Source organism: Xyrauchen texanus, chromosome 40, assembly GCF_025860055.1.
Source record: "Xyrauchen texanus isolate HMW12.3.18 chromosome 40, RBS_HiC_50CHRs, whole genome shotgun sequence".
In the NCBI taxonomy this organism is placed as follows: domain Eukaryota; kingdom Metazoa; phylum Chordata; class Actinopteri; order Cypriniformes; family Catostomidae; genus Xyrauchen; species Xyrauchen texanus.
Genome location: NC_068315.1, coordinates 10965149 through 10981558, shown reverse-complemented (window position 1 = coordinate 10981558; position 16410 = coordinate 10965149). Strand labels below are relative to the sequence as shown.

The window sequence follows — 16410 nt, the reverse complement described above, 5'->3', positions numbered from 1 at the left end:
TTTTTTTTTTTCAGGTTTGCTGAAACATTTCAGAGGTAAAATATGCAATGTAATTACAATGCTATTAGAGCTCCAATCTCTCATCAGTCTTTTAACAAATCAGCAACAATAAAGATTTATTGTAGCATGATGTCAGCATGAATCACCACATCAGATGGCTTGGAAGCCTTAAGCCTGAGACATGTTAAATCTCCTTATCTCTCTTTTTGATTCTAAGAAACACGCACACATATCATGTGTATATAAACCAAATATGAATCCTTGCAGTTTTGGTGAACCCAATATTTTCTGCATCCTTTATTTTGAAGCTTGTATATAGTTTTCTATCTTAGCTTTCACAGAGTCCCAGACCCCACTTCAAATGCCTCCCCCAGCCTCCTGAGAGGGCCCATGTCTCACTGAGTTTATTGACAGTCCTTTGTACCTCCATAAAGCACCATCTCTGGCAGCATTGTGGGGAGGCACTGATGCCTATGACAGATCTCCCTGCCACAGTCTCCTGCCCCAGACCCGTTTGAGTGCTGGTTCAGAACGAAGAGATCAAAGAGCAGTCAAACTCAACTCCAAGCCATGACATCCTGTGGATGGCCAAGAGCAACACGCAGAGCAAACCGACTAAGATCTGACCTCCCTTTCCTATTTTTACCTCCATTACTCCCATGCTTTCATCGCTTTCATAAGTGACAAATGTAATCCATTCAACCTGTTGTGAATTCCTTTATTGTGTCTAAACTATGACAGACCGATGATGTATCGGCCAGGCTGCTAAATCATCTAATATTTGTTCATTTTGAGACTGTGTTGGCATGGCTGATTAACAGAACTGATAGTTCCCTATTGTTTCAAAATATACAAACTGTCTTGTCAATGATAAATGCAAATGATTTGAACTATTTTATTAAATATTTGAGTAAATTTTGTCCTGTTTTTGAAATTATGTTGTACACTAAATGTTCTTTGATTTTCCTCAACTTTGCGTATGTCATTTGATATTGCTAAAATGTATTGCATTTTACATGGTTTTACATTATTATGTCGGCCATCTGTCACATTGCTCTACATATCTCAATATGGGCACTGGTTTTTGTGGAAAAAAACAAAGCCAAACCTAGAGGTACTGTGCTATCTGTCGCTAACTAAGTTGTAAGTTGTCTGCGGCTGACCAGGATACTCTGTTTCTCTTGCATCAGAGATGACCCTGCTTGCCTCCCTGCCTAAGTCTCTGGAATCTTCCCCTGCTTCAGCTGCCACCACTGAAGACCCTGAACAGAGGATGCTGGAGAAAAGGTCAAAAGTCATTGAGGAGCTTCTGCAGACTGAGCATGACTACATCAAGGACCTTCAAATGTGTGTGAAGGAGATCATTCTACCGCTGCAGAAAAAGCAGGTCAGTAGAATTCCAGTAAACACTCAATGAACATGAATGGTGTATAAAGCTGGGTGGATATTTTTACGGTACTTTACGATTGTTGCTTGTCAATGTGTACAATATCATCCCAGTGAGATCTTGGGTAAAAGCCATGGCATACTGCGACTTTGTCAGACTGTACGATACACATCGTAGCCAAAATTTGGTCCCAATTTTCCGGATTGACAGCATGACTGGGAGTTTTATCTCATTTGGCTGTCGTTGGAGCCATCACTGCACAAGGCAATTAATCAGCGGTCAGTGAACATGTCACTCTAAGCGATCAAAGACTGCAGAGTTTATCCTACGATTACATTTTTCTCAGATCTTAAAGGGCCCATATTGTGCTCATTTACAGGTTCATCATTTTATTTTTGGGGTTTACTAGAATAGGTTTACATGTTCAGAAAACACATAATTTTTCTCATATTGTACATCACTGCAGCACCTCTTTTCACCCTCTGTCTGAAGTGCTCTGTTTTAGCTCCTGTCTCTTTAAAGCCCCCCTTTCGGAAAAGCCCAGTCTGCTCTGATTATTCAGCTGGCCCAGTCTGTTGTGATTGGTCAACCGCTTAGAGCATGTGTTGGAAATGTAACACCCCACCCCTTACCATAATCAAGGCTTCCTGAGCAGCTGTAAACACTATTATAACTATGGTAATATTGCTGTCGGTTTTGCCCTTAGATGGGCGTTATGATAATGTGTTACATAGTGACATAGCTAAGTCATGGAAGTGCAGACCTTTTACATGCACAAACAGCTATATTACACACTAAAGGAAAGGTAAAATCCCCAAAAGCATAATAGGGCCTCTTTAAATCGTACAGTGTGAACCCTGGCTTTACATGTTCGCAGATCATATGTTAACTTCTTGTATTGAGAGCAATGAGAACATTTCAAATCTTCATCTGCATTTCCTGTAGGTCCAGAGTATTGATTTTGATGGTCTCTTTGGAAACAATAACTCCGTAATTGACCTTTCTTGCCGACTCTACAAGACCCTCCAGGACACAGACTCAATAGGTAAGAGTAAAAATCTCACAAGATATGGCACACAGTTTCCATATTGCTATTTTGCTATATTCAATTTATTTGCTCATCCAGGTCAAGTGTTCCTAGACTACAAAGGTGAGTTGGAAGAGGTTTACAAGATCTATTGCCAAAATCACGATGATGCCATCTCTTTACTGGAGACCTACGAGAAGGACGAGAACATCCAGAAGCACATACTGGAGTGTTTGGAGAAGCTCAGGTAATTTTCATTGAAGGACAGTTCATTGTTTCCCATGAATAAAAAAAACCTTCAAATTAATGCATGGTGTGGTTACCACAAACATCACATGCCCAAATCTGGTTGAGCATGTACAGTAAATGCCAGATTTACTATAATTAAATAACAATTTAACTGTATGAGAGATGTTTTAAATAAGACACTAATGGTGTGGTATGTAACAACAACATTACACATGATCAATTCATTTCAATGGTATCTGCAATTGTCTGTTATGCGACTTTGACTGGACCAGTCTCTGGATCTTACTAGTAGAAATACATACAGTGAGGCAATGTCACAGGTTGTGCAGCCTTGCTCATGTCATCATTGAGAGTTGTGGACAAATCGACTTGTCTGGTTGAATACAAGATGACTGTTGGCATCTGTGGAATTCCAAGAAAGGAAGCATCTTTGCTCTTCTCATTGTCTGTGTTTTAAAGATCGATATTAAACTATAACCTTATTAGTATGCCTGATGCCACATTCACAATATAAGAGAAAAGGGATTGGATTTCTTTCAATGCATAAGATTTTATAGATCAACTTTATTGTCATTGTGCAGATTACAGGTTCAGAGCCAATGAAATGCAGTTGTTTTTGCATATCCCAACTAAGATGGGGTCAGAGCACAGGGTCAGCCATGAAGCAGCGCCCCTGGAGCAGATAGGGTCAAGGGCCCAACAGTGGTAACTTGGCAGTGCTGAGGCTTGAACCCCCGACCGTTCGGTCAGGTGGACGGGACACAGCGGGTATTTAAACGCCAGAACCCGATCAGAGATGGAGAGACGTAGACTGATGTAGATGCATACCGTACTTCTATAAAATTACTCCATATATTTCTTAAAATAGACAAAGCTTGTTTCACTCTGTTTTCATTATTTTATCTCTTTTATAGTGACTTATTAATGCATGGCAAGACAGGAATGTGCCTCACCTAGTTTCAACACTTTTCTAGTGTCACTGTGTTTCGGTGAATGATTCTAGCCAACTTGTGTGTTTAATGAAACATTGTATTAGGCTTTATTTAAGCTTACACCCAATTTACAAAGGCAACAACCACATTTCTTGACCAGTGTCTTTCTGTAAACATTGGTAATCTCTGATCTAATTCTTTTAATCTCAATCACTTCCTCATAGTGTAGTTTTCGAGTTTAGTTTATTCTTGTTATTTGCTGTAGCACTTTGACAGACATAAGATCAAACAGAGAATAGAAGGAAATATTCACCTAGAAATGTCTTTTACTCCAATAGCCTTTCTTGGTGGGGAGTGGGAAAATGAAGCTGTTTGTCCTGAGTATCAAGGAATTTGCAAAATGAGTGAGTACTTTGCCAAGACTCCAGCTCGGATTTATCACAAATGGCTCTGACTCCAGTCGAGAAATTGCAAGCATGTTGATTTTCTGGTGGGATGGTACTGTAATTAACTCCAACCATGAAAAACAGATATAAATCCTCTAAAAAGCACCTTAAGAATGATTTCTTCATGGTAGTGATAGACTGCCCTTTATTAATTTTAGATTTCTGAGCAGACTCGAGTACACTAGACTGTGACTGGCATTTCATTTTGTCTCTCTGTGGGAGATCAGAGAGGGGCCATTGGAGGCCCCAGCACCGGATTAATGCACTCCTAAAGCAGGTCACCCACGGCATGTTTTTCCATGGCAACGAGCGGCATATTAATCGAGCACACAAAATGTTTTTCAGTTTTGTGTTTGTCGTCTTGCCCTCTCGCCTGCTCCATTCATGCTCAGAACCGCATAAATAAGCTGTGTGAAACACAGTAGTTTTATCCAATTAGCTCATTAGCTTCTTTTTAAGAAAATATAGAGGTGGTTTAATTCGATACTGTGTTTTGTTCCCTCTTTCCCCTCTCTTTCTATCTTTTCCTCACCCCTGACAGAGGGATATACCGAGAGTGGTAAGTTTAAAGCAACGCTAAAGCATCTGCATGTGAAGTGCCTGACAGCATGCTCAACATTTATTAACCTGCATAACCCTTTTCTCTTGTGCTTGTGTGATCAATGGGCCTTGTATTCTTTTTGTGTGTGCTGTGTGTTTTGTGGTCATGGTTACCCCTTGTCATAAGTCATATTCTGGCTTACATTTGTACAAATTTGACCCATGAACATGATTTGTGCAAATACACTCCTAATTAAGTCAGAATATGGTCCCAGTTTGAATATTGGTTAACTGAAATATTTATTGATATATTTTCTGGCATTTGACCTAATGCTTTCTGGTAGCATGTTATTATCACAACAATTATTTACACAATCTCTAAGCTGGTGATATGTTACTTAAATCAGTTAAACCAACAAAACAGCTCTGATATTTGGGCAAACATAAATGTAACTGCAGTGAAAGATGCCTTTTGTATGTATTCAAAGATATTCTTAGTGCTCCATGATCTTTTGAGTTTTTTATAATTTCCTTCAGTATTTAGCTACAGATTTTTTCTTTGGATTTGGATCTGCACTGTAAATACACAGTGGCCCTAAGAATTATGCAGACACCCAGAACAACAATTTTATTTCTTTTAAAGAAATAGAGGGCATGCAAACTTTTTAAGCAATTTTAAAAATAAGACATTTGTTAGATTTGTGACATTTCAAGTAGATGTATGGTTCAGAGGTTAAGTTAGTTCTGAGGAAAGCTATAGCATCATGTTTGTAGATTTCATTCATTTTCATTTATTCATTTATTTCAGGCAATGGCACAGAAGTACAAGGCAAACAAATATTGTTAAGTCATACAGTGTAAAACAAACATACAGTAGTAAACTATGACGATCGAAATCTGCCTGAAAGGGAGTGGGAAGAAGACAACTTATTTAATCCCACCCCAGTTCCCCATTTAGTAATTAATACATTGAGCTTCATTGTTACTTTGCTCCTAATGCTAATGCTAGATGCCACATGATTTGATATTTTATCATATAATGCAATGAAATTGTTTTAAAAAGTGTCCAAATACACTGGGCCCACTGTACACCTCATCCGTTTTCATCCCATCAGTCAGAAAGTGTGTGCTCTTGTTCTTAGTTAGTCTTAGTACTCTTTCTACTGTAACCAGTTTTAAAAAATGGGTGACTGATCCAATTCATTGATGGATGAAAACAATGTGTGTATGTTCAGTGACCCAGCTTGCTGTCAGAGGAACAGTGCAACCCTGAAATGTGACTTCTCACTTCTCTTTTTATCTTCCTCTGTTGTTCTGTCACAGGGGAAAGACAAACTACATTAATCTGGGTTCATTCTTGATAAAGCCAGTGCAGAGAGTAATGCGTTACCCCCTGCTCCTCATGGAATTGCTCAACACCACTCCAGAGTCGCATCATGACAGGAAGCAACTCGCTGAGGCAGTGATGTCCATTAAAGAGATTAATGTCAATATCAACGAATTCAAAAGGAGAAAGGACCTTGGTATGTGGATGTAGCTGTGAACATTTTAAATTGTTAAAAAGGGATGTTACATGGGATATCTTGCTAGTGTGCTGCTTCGTTGTCTACTGCCTACATGGGCATCTACCTTTTTAAGCGGCTGTACATTCCGAATGTGATGTGTGTCCATCTATGCTGTTTTTCATTAGTTTTTCTATGTAGACATTCACACGTCTAGTTGTTTGTTGTGCCATGTCTCTGTTTTATAGCGTCTCATGCAGGATCGCAGCATTTCTTTAGATGCGGTGTCAAGTTAAAATAACTTAAACTTTTAAAAACACATTTCAAGACACCTTTGTTTTGATATATTCTTTGCCCTGCATCTAGATTTTATTAGAGCAAGAAAGTGTTCGGTCTGAACGGCCCCTTAAGTAGCATCCAGCCTTGATATGACTTGCAGCAACTCTGTATGGCAAACAAATAGGAGTTAAATACATAGCACACACAAGTCACAGCTTAAAAAGACACGTTTGCGACATCTGAGACTAGAAGCGTTTTTTATCATTATATTGCACTACAGTATTTTTAGAGCCACTGTACTTTTCAGTAATTAATGAAATGGGTATATTTATAATCAACATTTCTCTTATCATCTTATATAATGGATCTATGTTCCATCTAAGGTTCCATTTGTTGACATTATCAAAAACAGGAAAACTAACTCACTGTTCCAACAATATCTTTAATCAAAAACCACATGGTTAACGTTTCGACTCGTGTAACCAGTCTTCTTCAGTCTTTTTCCATTCATTAAAATTATCATGAACAAACAATTAACAATATATTTATTACAGCATTTATTAATCTTTGTTAATGTTAGTTAATAAAAATACAACTTTTCATTGTTCATTCATGGTAGTTCATAGTGCATTAATTAGTGTTTACAAATACAACTTTTGATTTAAAAAATGTATTGGTATATGTTGAAATTAACATTAACTAAGGTTAATAAATGCTTAATAAGTGTTGTTCATTGTTAGTAACTAATGATGTTAACTAATGTTATCAGATGGAACCTTATTGTAAAGTGTTACCATATTGTTTTTTATTGATCTCGGTGCAATGCATTGTAAGATTGCCTTCTCTCTGAAGGATGAATGCTATGCTTATCTTGGGAAGCAGCATAATCCGCGTAATCATGATTACCTTTTGGAATATATTCGGTTTTGGAGCATTCCTAGGATACCTTAAAGTGCTCTCTGCAAAGGCAGCTCATTGGGTTTTAGAACAGCTGTAGTTTGGCTCTACAATCGTTCCATAACTCAGTGGTGCCACCTCTTGTCTATAGTGGTGAAGTACCGCAAAGGGGATGAAAACCGACTCATTGACAAGATCTCAAAGTTGAGCATGCACTCCATCATCAAGAAGTCAAACAGAGTTAGCAGCCATCTCAAGCATCTGACTGGGATTTCAGCTCAGGTACATCAGTGCTGTTATGAACTCCACACGACCCTAACTGGATTTAGAGAACCAGAGTTGACCAATCTCTCCTTCACTCTCCCTTAGATCAAAGATGAAGCTTTCGATGATGCAGAGAAAATATTTAGACTCCAGGAGCGACTGATCAAGTCCTTCATCAGGGACATCTCCCTCTATCTGCAGCACATTCGGGTATTGATTTATTTGACATTAATAGCCCCTTGCAAGGTCCTTATGTGACTTGCTAATCTTAATCTTCTCACATGCTCTCATTCATTTTGTCAGTTTGTGTTAATTTCTTTGTCTGATGATCAAAACAAGGGCTCAGGAATAAGCTTGTTTTTCTGCTGGCCCAGTCGAAGGAGTTTAGCTTTTGGCTTTCTCAATGGAAGTTTTAGACATGTTTGTGGAACAAGGCATGTTTGTGAAGCTGCTTTGAAACAATATGTATTGTGGAACGTACAATTCAGATAAATTTGACCTTTAATTGCCCATTTAAATTGCTGAAAGTTTTAAGACTAAGTAGATGTTTGAGGTGCCTTTGGGTCATAATTTGTTTTCACTATTTATTAAATTAAGGCATTTTTCTAATCTCAGCTTTTTCTAACTAATAGGAGTCCGCTTCAGTGAAGGTGCTAGCTGCCATCAGTTTCTGTGACATCTACACAGAGCGGCAACAGCAGATGGACCCCGAAAGTTTCCAGAGAGCACATCGCTGCATCAGTGACAAACAGTTTACTGAGTTTGTGAGTACGGAAATTAAAAATCACCTCGTATTGCCAGCAACAAAGCGATGAAGCACCAGCAGCAAAACCCCAAACACCAAGTATTAAACTTTGATACATAACTTGAACTGCAATGTTTGTGCAGCAGACATGAATGATACCTCAAATTATGTGAATTGTTGAGGAGAGAAGTGCTGTTACTTTTCTAACCAGTTGAAGTTACGATTTACACCAATTTAAACAAGGATTAAAATCTACAGCCTTACATTGGATGAACCTGAGCCATATTTACATTTAGTCATTAAGCAGACACTTTTATCAAAAGTGACATACAAATGAGGAACAGATGGACCAGAATATCATAGAGACTTGAGGGTGAACTCTTGACTTGGGGAAGTAAGCTACCATCTAGCAACCATCTAGCAAGTCCCTAGCAATCAATCAATACACTATTGCAACCACAGAATAACAGGCTAAAAAAACACTCTAAACACTGCACTTTGCAACTGCACAGCAACATGCTGCCAACCACCCACAACATTAGCATATAATTTGTCATGGCAAGTTTAGCATGGATAGACACCAATCACATCTTATCTGGTTCCCTAGTAGTTAGTTAATACAGTATATTGCCTTTTTGTTCACCATTAGACAATGATTTGAATGAAATGCATAATTTTATGTCATAATGAGTCTACATCCTTGTGTATGTCTGTCTCTGAGCAGAAGGAGAGGACAGAAGCTCTAGTCATCACTCCACTCACCCAGCTGCTCAGTATGTTCGCTGGGCCGCATAAACTCATCCAGAAGCGTCGAGACAAGCTGCTAGATTACGACAACTGTAAGGAGCGTGCTGAGAGACTGAAGGACAAGCGTGTGCAGGAGGAACTGCAGACTGCGCGGAATAACTACGAAGCTTTAAATGCCCAGCTGCTGGATGAGCTGCCCAAATTTCACCTCGCATCCGAAGAACTGTTCACCAGCTGTGTACGGGGCTTCGCCCAAGCCCAGAGAGATTTCATTGCGCTCACATTGGGGGAACTCGCACCACTGCTGAAGGTAAATAGAGATGAAGTTTCACCACTTTCTTTGATCAACCTTCATGTCACCAGTGATGTATTACGTTGAGTAATTGTTTTTTTCTTCTCTATAGCTGTCTGGTTTGAGTGGCACAGAAGGGAATCTGGTGTCCTTATTTCAAGAAGAGCACACTAAGGTGTTAGATTTGCTTCAGAGCTTCAGTTTCTTCCCCGACAACCTTCCCACTACTGTACGCAAGCCCTTTGAAAAGAAGACGCTGGAAAAACAGAACTCAAAGAAACAGCAAGGCCCTGTAAGTTGAACAAATGCAGCCTGATCCAAAACAGACAGCTCTTCTTATCTATAATTTGATTTAAGCCCATTCCTTTAACCTTATGATCCTGCTGAAACAGGTTAAACCAACCTACGGTGGTATAGCTGTTCTGTTTTGATGATTTTATATGGGTTTTGGGCACTTGTTAAATGCTAGCTTGGCCAGGCTTGGAGACCAGCCTAAACCTGCTAAGAACAACAAACCAACTTTGGATGATTTAAGCTTTTTTTTTTTTTTGGCCACCATGAAGAATAATATTAATCTGACAGTGTTGTCTTTTATTCATTCTCCTCTCTTCCTTTGCCAATTGTCCTCCCTGACTGTGTAGCCAAACTACGTGCTACAGACGGATGAGCACAGAGCCGGGCTTCTGGTGAGATACGGGCCAGAGAAACTCTACCAGGCTGATAGGAACTTTAACGCAGCACAGGATCTGGATGTGTCCATATTGGAGGGAGACATCGTGGGTGTCATCAAGCAGCAAGACCCCATGGGCAGCCAGAACCGCTGGCTAATAGACAATGGAGGTTTGTATTGCATGATCTATGTATGATACATAGAATGCATTTCCATTTCCTAATTTAGAAAGTTAATTAGTGATGCTAAGGCTATTACTGTTGTTCATAATAGGGTTGTCACCATACCAAAATTCCAATGGTCGCTGCCAATACTAATGAAATTCAATGAAAACTCTCAATAACAATTTCAGTATCACAGCAAAAACTAATATGCAATTGAACACACTTATTATTTGAAATGGGGTTATAATAAATACCCATAACTCTAAGAATGAAATTTTGTCACATAACTTGTTCCCCACCATTTGTGCTACGAACACAAACGATAACTCAAATCATGCTTCAAGTATGGTATGACTTTCCTAAGCAATCAAAAATACAGTTTTCTCCTGGCTAACAAAACAAGGTAAAATATCCCATAGACTTGTATTAAATTTGTTAAACTGTGATGCATTTTTGGGCTGCCGCCTGCAATTTTTTACACTAAAATTTAAAAGCTCAACACATCCTATGGGCTAACCCCCACCCCCCCTTTTTTTTTTTCAGAAAATCCCCCAATTAAAAGAAAAGACTACAATTATTCATAAATAATACTAATTTTTACTAATTTTCAGTTTATGCACTACCCTCATCGTTTCATTGAATATGTCGGGCTCTGAGGTTAGAAGCTCAATCTAGGTGTCATTAGAAAGCCGAGATCATCGTCTTTGCTATAATATATAAAATTGTATAATCAATAGTCAAAAACACATTTTTATGATGATTTGTCATAAAATCATCTTTTAAAATCATGCTTTTCCTGCTGGATGGCATATTTTGTTCTGGTCATCTAAAATATAATTATTCAGTCAAGCAAGCTCACAGACAAGTAAAACAATTGCTAAATTTTTAGACAACTGCCTAAGGTAAATGCAGATATTACGGTTTTAGCTATTTAGGGCTCACAGCAGCAATAATCGGTGCATAAAATAGACTTATGTATTTGATGATTTACAAAAATCATATTTCATTTTGTGATTCTTTTGAAAATCTTTCAAACTGTGGTATTAGGGCAACAAAATAGACTGTTGTCACATTTCTGAGAATGTGAGCATTTATTTTATATACGTCCATTGAATTGCCATGTGAAGACTTTTATATTCAAATAAATATTTATACCCCATTACCTCTAGGTGGTGCTAATTAGCAAAGCAAATGTATTCAGGCCTTATTTTGTTATTTTGTGTAACATAAATGCAAACCTGTTTGTATTATCTGAAAAGTTCAGATTCTAAGCTTTCAAATGATACCTCATATGTCTGACCTATGATGGCAGGTTCACAGAGTTTAAGGGGTTGGGAATCAAGCCATATCTAGGGACCAGAATATGATATTGACATGGATATTAGGTGGGCTATTTTGGCTTGAACCAGTACAGTAAGTAACCACCTAGCAATCACCAAGAACACCCTAGTAACAAAATGTCAAAGCCCTTGCAACCATCCACAACACCCCAACATCATGGCGGTGAGCAGAGGCAAGAAAATTGTTGTCGTTGTAAATGTAATTTGACTTAAAAAAATATATTTGTTTCTGCAGTTACTAAGGGCTTTGTGTATAGTTCCTTCCTAAAGCCCTACAACCCACGCAGGAGTCATTCGGATGTCTCCATTGAGAGTCGGTCATCGAATGAGTCGGGTTACGGTGGCTCCTCCTCCCCCATGTTCTCACGACAGAATAGCAATTGCACTCTGACTTTCAACCAAGACACATCAACTGTCAGCTTTTCAACGGCAACACCTCTGAACCAAGCACACACTCGCCTGAGTCAGGACATCACCCCCAGGAAAAACCGAGAGTTTACGTCCACCAATCAGAGGGATTCTGTCAAGCCCGCCATCAGAAACTCCCCAAATCACAAAGAATTGTCTGAGACAGCCTATAGAAATACTGCAAATAACAGGGACTATGAATATTCTTACAGAAATCCCAGCAATCACAGAGACTCTTCAGACTCTGGCCAGAATACTCCAACCAATCACAGAGACCCCTCAGACTCTGAGACAGACTGTTCCTCCAGTAATAATTCCAGATTTGACTCATCTTTGAGGCACAACAGTTCATGTGGTTCTTATGGCTCACAGCAGAGACGAAATGGAGACTATTTGGAACAGCAGAGGAAGCCACAGTACCCTCCTGAAGAATATATAGATCCAGAGCCTGATCCCGAACTGGATGGCCACCAGGTATGTTGCAGACAACTAAATCACTCTAAAATTCATTGGTTGATTACTTCGTCAACATGAAACAACATTTGCAACCCATTTTAATTCCATAGTGTGGAGTATTTCTGACTGATACCAGATAGCCAAACAAAATTTATGGTTGGACTTGATTTTATGCATTAGAAATTGATTGGATCATGACAAGGGGGTGTACCATATCAGAGTTTCCTGTTAATTTGTTTAGGTCTGCTCCCCTCCTGAATCACTGTCTGCATCCGTTGGTTGACAACAGTTCACAATAAATGTAGAAACATGTATAACAAAGTAAATAGTGTCCATTTTCATTTCATGTTGACTTTTAAAGCTTCTATCTCCCTAAAAAGATATTACATAATTTGTTCAAAATGTTTATATACAATTGAAACCGTATTGCTTTACAATAGCTAATCGTCTTTGATTTTCCATATTAATTTTGCTACTCCATGTTATCTTTCAGATTTATTATGCTCTCTACTCGTTCAGTGCACGGTGTGCAAATGAGCTAAGCATATCAGCCAATCAGCAGGTTCGAATCCTTGAGTTCCAAGACATGAATGGCAACCAGGAGTGGTGGCTGGGTGAGGCAGGAGGACGGAGGGGTTACGTCCCATCCAACTACATTCGCAAATCAGAGTACACATGAGCTGCAACATTTGTACTTCCAGAGCCCTACAGCTACCCTAGACTACTACTAGCCAACTCAATAAGGGGGGAAACACTGCAAAAGTATGTGTGCCTTAACTATAGTGGAGATGCACTGATGTGGTGAACTGATCGATGCTACTGATGGGAAGAAAATATTTTCCTCTATGACGACTATTTAAAACTACAGAAGTCTCAGACTCATGGAACTGCTGAGTGCCTCCTAGTGGCCAAATATGGACCAGCAGAGGACTGTGCATGTGGATTTGAAGTAATGGAGTGAAGTGAACAAAGAAAAAGTTTGGACTGAGACCATTTTGGTTGGAGAAATTCTGAAAGTAGTCTGACATGTCCTGCTGTTCTTGGGCACTTTATTTACAGTTGAATTCAGAAGTTTACATACACCTTACCCAAATACATTTAAACTCAGTTTTTCACAATTGCTGACATTTAATTATAGAAAACATTCCCGGTCTTAGGTCAGTTAGGATCACTACTTTATTTTAAGACTGTGAAATGTCAGAATAATAGTAGAGAGAATTATTTATTTCAGATTTTATTTCTTTCATCACATTCCCAGTGGGGCAGAAGTTTACATACACTTTGTTAGTATTTGGTAACATTGCCTTTAAATTGTTTAACTTGGGTCAGATGTTTTGGGTAGCCTTCCACAAGCTTCTCAAAATAGTTGCTGGAATTGTGGTCCATTCCTCCAGACAGAACTGATGTAACTGAGTCAGGTTTGTAGGCCTCCTTGCTCGCACATGCTTTTTCAGTTCGGCCCACAAATTTTCGAATTTTCTACTGGCCACTCCAATACCTTGACTTTGTTTGTCCTTAAGCCATTTTACCACAACTATGGAGGTATGCTTGGGATCATTGTCAATTTGGAAGACCCATGTCTTGAGACGTTGCTTTGATATTTACACGTAATTGTCCTTCCTCATGATGCCATCTATTTTGTGAAGTGCACCAGTCCCTCCTACAGCAAAGCACCCCCACAACATAATGCTGCCACCCCCATGCTTCAAGGTTGGGATGGTGTTCTCTGGCTTGCAAACCTCACCCTTTTTCTCCAAACATAACTATGGCCATTATGGCCAAACAGTAACATTTTTGATTCATCAGACCAGAGGACTTTTCTCCAAAAAGTAAGATATTGTCCCCATGTGCACTTTCAAATGTATTTTGGCTTTTTTATGGTGGTTTTGGAGCAGTGGCTTCTTCCTTGCTGAGCAGCCATTCAGGTTATGTCGATATAGGACTCATTTTACTGTGGATATAGATACTTTTCTACCTGTTTTCTCCAGCATTTCCTGTTTCCTCACAATGTCCTTTGCTGTTGTTCTGGAATTGATTTGCTCTTTTTGCACCAAACTACGTTCATATCTAGGAGACAGAATGCATCTCCTTCCTGAGTGGTATGATGGCTGCGTGGTCCCATGGTGTTTAAATTTGTGTACTATTGTTTGTACATATGAACGTGGTACCTTCAGGCATTTGGAAATTGTTCCCAAGGATGAACCAGTAGTTTGAAGGTAGGCCATCCACAGGTACACCTCCAAATGACTCCAATTAGCCTTTCAGAATCTAATTGCCAAAAGGCTTGACATCATTTTATGGAATTTTCCAAACTCCTTAAAGGCACAGTTAACTTAGTGTGTGTAAACTTTTGACGCACTGAAATTGTGATATAGTCAATTAAAAGTTAAACAATCTGCCTGTAAACAATTTGATGGAAAAATTACCTGTGTCATGCACAAAGTAGATGTCCTAAACGACTTGCCAAAACTATAGTTTGCTAACATGAAATTTGTGAACTGGTTAAAAAAAAATTGTTTTAATGACTTTAACCTAAGTGTATGTAAACTTCTTCAACTGTATAGTGTCTTAGCGCTTAAATGCTCTGTATGGAGCGTAGATCTCTTATGTTTAAGAGTTGAGTACTTGTATTGGCATGTGCGAATGACACTGTAAAGCGACTTTGAGGTTCCAGTACTGGCATGAAGTGAGTGAATGAGTGTTTGTTTGTGTGCTACTGAGATACAAATGCATTTGGTTGAATGTTTGCTGTGGTGTGCCAAGACAGAGAAAAAAAAACTGTCTGGATTTTAACATATGCGAACACACTTTGGATTTAATCCCCATCATGGCTCTTCGATCATAATGATATTATCGCTGGTGAACATTTAACTTTCCTGAAAATATAAATGGAATGAAAGCGGCACTTTTATAAGGTACAGTGCTTATTTTTTGTTTTTACTTTTTGATAGCATTTTTCACTTGCACTTGTGAATGGATTTACAAGTTAATTTTGACATGTTTTGAGCTTTTATGAGTAAGTTAATCAGGGCACCAGTGAGCTCATTTTGATGTGTTCCACCAAGAGAATATGATCTTGTCACATTTATCTCTTATGCTGTAAATACTAAGAATGTATTTCTGCACTCCTAGTATCAGCTGATCTGTTTCTCCTCTTTTGAATAAAACGAAATCAGTTGAAAAAGTTGTTTGAGTGTTTTATCTTAAAACGAAATCAGTTGAAAAAGTTGTTTGAGTGTTTTATCTTAAAATACAATAGAGGTATCTAACTTGGCACTAAATAGTTTGGATATTTTCAGAACTGAATACTAGATTACTACTTTACACTGTTGAATATTTTTAAACAATAGTAAATGAAACAGTTGGTAGAGTACTCAATGATAAATTGAGTTAAACAGTTGTCACAAGAACTCATCACGTTGTACAGTATGCGAGTGGCATCCAGTTATCATCTTCGAAATTTAAATACCATTTGTGTAAAAAATAATAATAATAAAATAAATAAAAAATATTTGGCAGTACAATGATATATACTGTAGAAATAGTAAAAGTAGTATGGATTAGTTTGCTATTCTGACCTAGCCTTTTAGTGTTCTTTTTTTCCAAACATTTAATTACATAAGTAAGCTCTGCCAGGAAACTCTCAGAAAGCTGACCTGCCGGGACACTGACTGGAAAGATATGCGAATTGATCCTCATCTTGCAGGTATTTAACAGAAAACATTTATGTTCATTGGCTGTTTGGTAGAAGCGTAAGGAATACGTCAATACCAAGGGTTCATTAAAACTGCTAATTAGCAAGCCCATTAATTCAAAATTTAAACTCATTTGTGTTTTCATTTTCCAATTATAGTGCAGTGATCTCAGCTCCACAACACTTTTTCTATGGTCGTAATTTATTATTTAAAAAGTTTTCCCCAAAATCAGTGCAGAAAATAATAGCCTGCCGATTCCATATGGGCCCACTCATTTGCTTTGTACTGAACATTGTTCAACTAAAATAATAAATGTATAAGTAGTGCCGAGTAGATTACTTCTGAACTGCAATCCAATACAAATTGCATG

At 38.4% G+C, this 16410-nt stretch overlaps 1 protein-coding gene across 3 annotated transcripts in view; it reads left to right on the top strand.

Moving 5' to 3' along the window:
- Nucleotides 1-15515, top strand: part of LOC127633238 (dynamin-binding protein-like) — a 73926-nt gene extending 58411 nt beyond the window's left edge. For 2 of the 3 annotated variants that reach the window (XM_052112175.1, XM_052112178.1), the window contains 13 exons: nt 1191-1387; nt 2333-2432; nt 2514-2661; nt 4583-4600; nt 5905-6104; nt 7411-7541; nt 7629-7733; nt 8156-8287; nt 8993-9325; nt 9420-9599; nt 9949-10147; nt 11717-12363; nt 12839-15515. In XM_052112175.1, coding sequence (XP_051968135.1) covers nt 1191-1387; nt 2333-2432; nt 2514-2661; nt 4583-4600; nt 5905-6104; nt 7411-7541; nt 7629-7733; nt 8156-8287; nt 8993-9325; nt 9420-9599; nt 9949-10147; nt 11717-12363; nt 12839-13024 — 2576 coding nt within the window. In that variant the 3' untranslated portion in view covers nt 13025-15515. The remainder of the gene's footprint in view (nt 1-1190; nt 1388-2332; nt 2433-2513; nt 2662-4582; nt 4601-5904; nt 6105-7410; nt 7542-7628; nt 7734-8155; nt 8288-8992; nt 9326-9419; nt 9600-9948; nt 10148-11716; nt 12364-12838) is intronic. The other variant, XM_052112176.1, reaches the window with a different exon arrangement.
- The last annotated feature ends 895 nt before the right edge of the window (nt 15516-16410 follow it).